The 7,283-nt window shown below is 40.7% G+C and overlaps 1 protein-coding gene across 1 annotated transcript; it reads right to left on the minus strand.

The window, feature by feature from the left end:
- Positions 1-2,414: 2,414 nt before the first annotated feature.
- On the minus strand, positions 2,415-5,887 carry PDCD2 (programmed cell death 2; the record flags this gene model as incomplete). The annotated part of the gene is made up of 4 exons (XM_010073926.1): positions 2,415-2,576; positions 3,126-3,268; positions 4,550-4,642; positions 5,711-5,887. Coding segments are annotated over 4 exons (575 nt in total), but the record flags the coding sequence as incomplete, so codon positions are not given.
- Positions 5,888-7,283: the final 1,396 nt, after the last annotated feature.

A 7,283-nucleotide genomic window follows, 5' to 3' on the forward strand; every position in this document is an offset into this window, starting at 1 on the left:
TTTTAATGCCAGTTCTATTAATAGCAAATCCGTAAGTTGGTTTAAAAGACAAATGCAACTGTGTCACTCAGTGTATAAACCACTTAAATTACCATGTATATATGTTTTAACTTCCTTCCGTAAGACCATGGTTTTTATAATTTTCAGAACTTAAGCTTTTAAATTTTTTCAATTTTAAATTTCTTTGGTGCCAGACACATTCCCTCTTTCCAGTATTAAGCAAGACAGAATAAATTTATTAATTAAAATGGCTCACTGTACATATATATGTAATATATACCTTCCTTCTCTTTCGTCCTTCAGCTCCACATGTACAATAAACCCTGTTTCTACAATTATGGGAACTGTCTTAATGAATTTTAAAATTGCCCAGCTGGTAGAGTGAAATGCAGTGAAAACTCTTTTTTAATTTAATATGGATTTTTTTCAGTAGCATATGCACTACTGTAAATGACTTGTCATTTTGAGGAATCTTAATGCTCTGGTTTGCTTACCAGCAGTCATATCCTTTTGTTAAAGCAAAAGATAGGACTGGTTAAAGAAGTTTGTGTTCAAGTATGTGTTGCCTTATGTTCAACAGATGAGATTTATGCAAGTCTTAAATAGCTACACTTGACTGAATTGGAACAAAAGATCCCTGCTTAGTTTCTAGAATTTCTTTAAATTACTACTTTTGTATTTTACCAACTATGCCAGTTTCACTACATTAGCGTTCCTGTAAAATGTCAAAGCCCTTCCCACTAGAGTCAGTATGTACATAATCTTTCCTCTGAACTGTGCTTGAAGCTTAACAGGCTGCGAACTAGAAATAAACATTTTTTTCTCCAGTAAGTTTACAGTAATAGTAACCTCCTTTCTATGACTTGCACATTCTTTCAAACAGCTTTTATCTAAAACTAACCCAAATGTAACCATGGTCTCTTTATTTACTAAGTTGGCGTTTCATTCCAGACAAAATAAAGTTTTCGGCTAGCTTTGCTACTGCTCTGTTTGCAAATCCCGAGTGACATTAATCATTAGTCTTCTCTACTCTCCCCATAGTGGCATACACCAGTGTTTCTCCAGGTGCTTTAATGATTTCTTTCATGGATCTTACCAGAAAGATGATGTTTAATAATGTAGCTTTATCAGGGTAAGTTCAAGATACCCAAACACTGCATCACCTTCAGTGCCAGACCACTCTCTGCTGTGAGCTAGTGAACATTCCCAAGTGCTCTTGAAGATAACTGTATGACTGCCTATGCTTTTGCAGGACCCTGAACTATTACCAACTTCTCTGCAAAAGTTGTAACTGCAAGAAAACTTGGAGCCTTAAGTAAGTGTGGGATGGTTTTGAATAAAATCAGTGAAGCTGTACTATAGCAACTTAAGATGCCGTTTGGTGTTCCATGACACGTACCAAGGCTTAAAACTACCCTTTTAGAAATTAAGTTCTGTGATGATCAAACTTTTAAGTATTCCCTGCCTGCTCGTTTGAGTATTTCCAACATCTAAATTAATACAAAAAAAACTCAATAGCGGGCTTAGGGCTTTCAGAAAATTACCTTTAGAATCACTGGTAAACATGCATGAATGGTTTGAGCAGGATCAGGGAATATGTAACTGAAACAAGTTCTATACTAAGACACAGTATATACCTTGGCTATATGGCAGTCAACTATCGGAAGAATCCCTGCAGAGGGTACTTATTTTTAAACTTCACCAAAGATGGCAGACTTAAGGTACAATTCAGCTTGAAAATCTGCTGCTAGGGGCAGTAAGTAACAAGACAAACATGTTCTGGTAGGGCTGGCTTTGTTTAAATTGCTTCTACACCAGTTCTATGCAGGAATAGTTTAACTCAGGTAATAGTTATAAGTAAGTCAGATAAAACAATTTTTGTGCATTTTATCTTGACTAACCATTCAATCAGAACCTCTAACAACTGCCAAGTTAGATTCAGTGTACCTTTTGAGAAAGAGAAGCAGATTTAAGATCCACAGTGAAAGGCTAAACAGCTTTGTCTTAGCTATGATTTCTGTATGCCTGCCGAGCATAAGCTCTCAAATGATCTTATGGTAGTCTTGAGTAGCACAAAGAAAACAGTCAGAAAAATCTAAGTTTTTGAAGTTCAGTCACCAACAAAAGATGCTTTCACTAATCCAAAAATATTTAATCTTTATTTAAACATCGAGAATTGAGATTTGAAGTGAAATTCACTGAACAAATGTATCTGCCTTCATTATCAGGTTGAAGTAAAAGCTCCTGTGGAGCACAAGAGTGAGGCTGTCAAGGTTTACTTTTGGTGGTTCACTGTTACAAGATATACAGATACCAGTGACTTCAGTTCAATTACCTGTTTGACAAGTGCAGAGATGCACTGAAACAAGGCAAGCATTTCATTTAGATGATTCAACTCAGTAACTTGATGGAAGTTAAATAGAGCCTGCAGAGAAGTCTTGCTTCCATATGAACTCTTCCAGGTATTCATTTCCCTCGCCGCAGTTGTCAGCACAAGTGTACACCACCAGCGTTCCCCAGTCAATACTCTCTCCAAGGCTGTCAACCTGAAGGTGGTTCAGGAGCTGTGGCATAATCTTCAAGGGAAAACAAAGGTTTAGAGGCAGAAAACGGCTCTCTGCCCGCTCCCTGCATCTCTTCCCTGGAAAGGGTCCTCCATTCATTTATGTTCTCTTTCTTACACCAAAATCCCAATCAAAACTACTTAGCAACACAGCAGCTCAAATAAAATAAATTTAGAATTCATAAAAGTAGATGCACAGGGAACGAAAGGCATGGTCTGACTTAATTGTACATCTGAACACTTCCAGCCAGACATATTTCCAACTGACATCTCAAAAGCTTTTTTAAATATACAATGCCAGACTCCTGTTACTTAAGAGATGGTTCCATATTCACAAGCCACCATTTTATGGACTGTGCATCAGATGGGAACCTGCCTTCTATATGTGAAAGTCTTATAGGAAAAAGCAGTTACAATAGTAAATAAGGGCTCCGCACAATTTACCAGTTACTTTGCAGCAACTTCAACTACTCTGCTCTAAGTGCAAGCCAACACCTATCCAACTAGATCCTGTTAAGTCTGAACTACATTACCTATGTTATCTTTAAATAAATTTACATACCTGGAATTCAAAAATCCTTTTGGCACCACATAAACAATTTGGGATATCTTTTTCTTCAGGAATATTTCCACCTGATACCCAGATTGGGCCTTCTCCTCCTCTGCAGTATCTAATAATCTGAAACAGAGCAGAAGTTTTAAATTCTCAAGACTGTCTTTTCCTCTTGGTATGAAATAGGTATTTACTGACATAGACAAAGCTGTTTGATGGTCCAGAAAAAGGCCAGTTCCTTGAAGTAATACCCATGGCTAAGTCTATCAGTTGCAAATGTGGCATTCTAAATACGACAGGTTCTTTATATAAAGTTTTCTTAACTATTTTAATCATGCAAGTATTTACACAGCATTTTTTCAGTGATCCAGGGATAAATTGCAATGATTTGTATTTCCCTAATTAAGGGACCCAGAAATGATAGGTCATGTATTTTATAACCTTGAGATGGAGGAAGAGCAGACTGATAATTTGCACATATAAGCGTACAGAAAACTCAGGAATGCAACCCAGCTCTTTCTATTTGCAGCTCTGTGTCTAAATGCAAAGGGAGTGTCCTAACGTCTGAGAAGGAGGTATTTTCAGACTTCCATAACCTTTGTTGTTCTGCTATTATCTAAATATTTATACAGCAAATCAGGCATTCTCAACAAGAGGACACTTAGGCAGATTAGTCAGTATGGGGTGGTCAGAGAGGGAGGTGATGCACCTACCCAAAGCAGAGGAGGGACAGACTCAAAGTGTCCTACTTCGTGGATGTGCACCCTCACCCCTCAGCTACCAGGTAAAACATGGAAGATAATTTCTTCTTCCTCCACCACTTTCATGGATTTAGGTCTGTGTTTCCTCTCAGTGGAACCAGGAACCATGTTTTTGTTTGACAACATGGCTTTTTTCAGCCTCTTGTGTTAGCAAGAAATAGCATGGGGGGAGATTTCTGTTTTAAAACTTGAAATTATAAAGCCATCACTGATTTCTTCAACCTTTAAAAAAGCAAAACCAATCCCCCCCCAAGCAGCTGGTGACTGTGACAGAGCTCCTCTCTGCAGTTTTGGTTCTGCTGAGAAGGAAAGACAGCAGTGCCAAAGGCTGGGGAAGGGAGTCATGGTTCACCACCGCCTTTGGTTAGAACCACTTCACAGGATAGCACATCCTCCTCTCACCACGTTGGCTTCAGCACCCCTGTGCCTTCACATTCTGACCAATTTCTGTTTGAGGTAGGTGAGCAGGTGCTAACTTGTTACTTCAGCATGAATCAAGCTCTGCATGTAGGGAATATTAGGGTGTGCTGGTTAAGATGTGTGGAGGATGAGGAGGCATCCCCATTGCCATTTCTAACCATAGGTACAAAAGATGGTGAAGCATTTGGCAGGTGCAGCAGGATGCTGTGCCAGAACCTGTAAGTTCTAAGGCTGCCCCATGTTCTGACCTGCTCTGAATAAACGTTTGGAAGATCTTGTCTTCTTCAGTCTCATGTTTTGCCATTGCTTCCAATGTCTCTTCATCTAAGGACTGAAATGCTGCACCTAAGCAAGGAAAAAACCCCCAAAGGTTACAGGCTAATGCAAGACAGTCAAAAATTAAAAACAATATTGCACCTGTAAGTACATTCTGCTCTCAAGAATCATTCCCACTGTCAATCACCAAGACTTGTCTTTTCTTTTTGTGACATATTAAGATTCAGTCACACACAGATCCATTTACTAATTCTATTTGCATTTTAAACACAGATCTCAGTACTGGAACGCTAGAAAGGGAAGGAGTTAATCTACCAAAGTTTATGGCTCCCAGTGGGTATTGCCAAGACTGCTGAAACTTCAGAATGTGACATATGGAAAAGGCCACCTGTGCCATGCATGTGCTGCACTTCAGTTTCTAGCACTGAAGAGTTTATCTGTTACACTCTGGTGTTCACGTGGAACGTGGAGCACCAAGCAGTCTCGAGACAGCTTTAGACCATGGTAAGGGACAGCTGGGAACCCAGCAGCCTTCCCCTGCAACACCACAAACTCTCCACCCTGGGGGTGTGCAAAGCCCGTGTGGTGAGCTGCAAACACATTGTGAATTTTGGGGGTGGGGAGCAGTGCCTGCACTTCAGCTGCTTAATTCAAGGTCAATTAACATAGCCTCAGAACAGCTTGCTTCTAGCACAGACAAGGAGATTTGTTATGTATTTTCCATAAATTAAGACAAATTGCACCAAGTCAAGCTCAGAGCACCTAACTCAATCCCCGGATTCCACCAGTGTCCAGCAGCAGATGGTCAGGGCCCTGTTTTTCTTACTGGAGTTGTTCCTTACCTGCGGGAAGCACACAGGGACACAGTGTAACTCCCAGCTACCTGCAGCTTCACTGCAGCAACAGCCGCTTCAACAGCTCTGGGGCTGGGGCTTAGTACGTCTCTCCCCTAAAAGCAACTCATATTACGGGATGTATAAAAAAAAACTTGCATCACAAATGACTGTAGATTTTGCCTTTTGTCACCAGTAGTTAACAATGAACACTTAGAAATCACAGCATTTTATAATTTAAAGATGTAATACAGGCTTCATTAGGAAGAATCGCAGACAGCATCTTATTTCTTACCCGCACTGCCTGTAGCTCTGAGTTCCTCTTGTTCTTTCAGGTCCTTTGAAGGATCAACAGTTCCTTGTTCATCACTAGGATCTACACTGCTGTCAGCAGGAGACTCTGGTTCCTCAGGTTCTATCAAAATTTCATATTCTGGAAAAAGGAATTCATTATGCTCTGGAATTGCATCCGCCGAGTCATCTACAAAACAGAAAACAGATACCACTTCACAACGTCATCTCGTATTGAGTGTCCTTCTCCCCAAAACCTGCACAGCAAACTACTTAGCAAAAATTCAGCACAAAGATTACACGAGCAAGACCGATTTACATCACTGCTACACCTGATTTAAAGATAAGGAAGTTTCTATATTAAGGACAGTAGGAAACTACAATAGGTGATGTGTTGCTTTGAATCTCTGTAAATCTATGAGACATGAAGACAGACTAAACAGTGTTAGCAGCTGCATTTTAAAAACCAAAACCCGCAGTTTGACAGCTCTGTACATATCTCATTCTGACTAGCATATGCACACAAATCAAGTGTGCATCAGGTGCCCTGAGGCCATACCACTTTTTCTTATTTTTCCTTTGCATATTGTTCAGCAAAAAACACAGCTAGTATACCTTCAGGAACAGCGGTATTAACTAGGTGCTGGTATGTTTCAGGTTTTCACAGTTTCAATTAAATGTTTCAAATGCCTGACCCATACCTTGATTTGCACAAACCAACTTTTAACATTCTGTTTATTTGCACTTCTACAATCAAAGTTTTGGGTACTAGCATCCCACACTGTACAACGGGAGATAACATTACATGCACGACTTTTCATCCCACCATCACTAATGTGATACTTCTGACGACTAAAAAAATACTTCAAATACTTTGTACTCATCCCTTTAACAATCGGCAAACAAACAAGCGTATGAATGATGCGAGAGGATGGCTTAAGGAAAGGGTCTCTCCAATGGCACACTCACTGGAACAGGTTGCCCAGAGAAGCTGTGGATACCCCATCCCTGGAGGTGTTCAAGGCCAGGCTGGATGAGGCTTTGAGCAACCTGGTCTGGTGGAGGGTGTCCCTGCCCATGGCAGGGGGGTTGGGACTCGATGATCTTTGAGGTCCCTTCCAAACCATTCTATGATTCTATACTCTTTCCATCTACTGGCCTTCACCCGTACCCTGTGAAGGCATCACCTTTGTTCCTTTACGATTTATGAATGAGCCACCTTAAAAGTAGCCTGCAAAGGGAAAAATTGGTCTACATCCTTTCAGCTTTTTATGACATAAAGCAGAAAGAGATCTTTGAAAGAGACCAAAGGTATGCCTTGTATTTATTAGCCTCCCAGGAGTAACAAAGAACTCACAGTCCTACTGAAGTAAATATCTAATGGGGGAAAAAAAGCACCTGAACAAATTACCGAGAGCTTCCTCGCAGATCACAGCACAACGCAAACGACACGAGCTGGCTTTTCTTTCCTCTGCGGGCCATTACCCCCCTAACAAGCAAGCCCGGCCCCCTGAAAGGCTTTGCCGCAGCACTGTTTCTCGGTGAACACGGGGCCACCAGCAAACCCCCGACCCACCTCCGGCGGC

Source organism: Pterocles gutturalis, unplaced genomic scaffold, assembly GCF_000699245.1.
Source record: "Pterocles gutturalis isolate BGI_N339 unplaced genomic scaffold, ASM69924v1 scaffold50842, whole genome shotgun sequence".
Taxonomy (NCBI): domain Eukaryota; kingdom Metazoa; phylum Chordata; class Aves; order Pterocliformes; family Pteroclidae; genus Pterocles; species Pterocles gutturalis.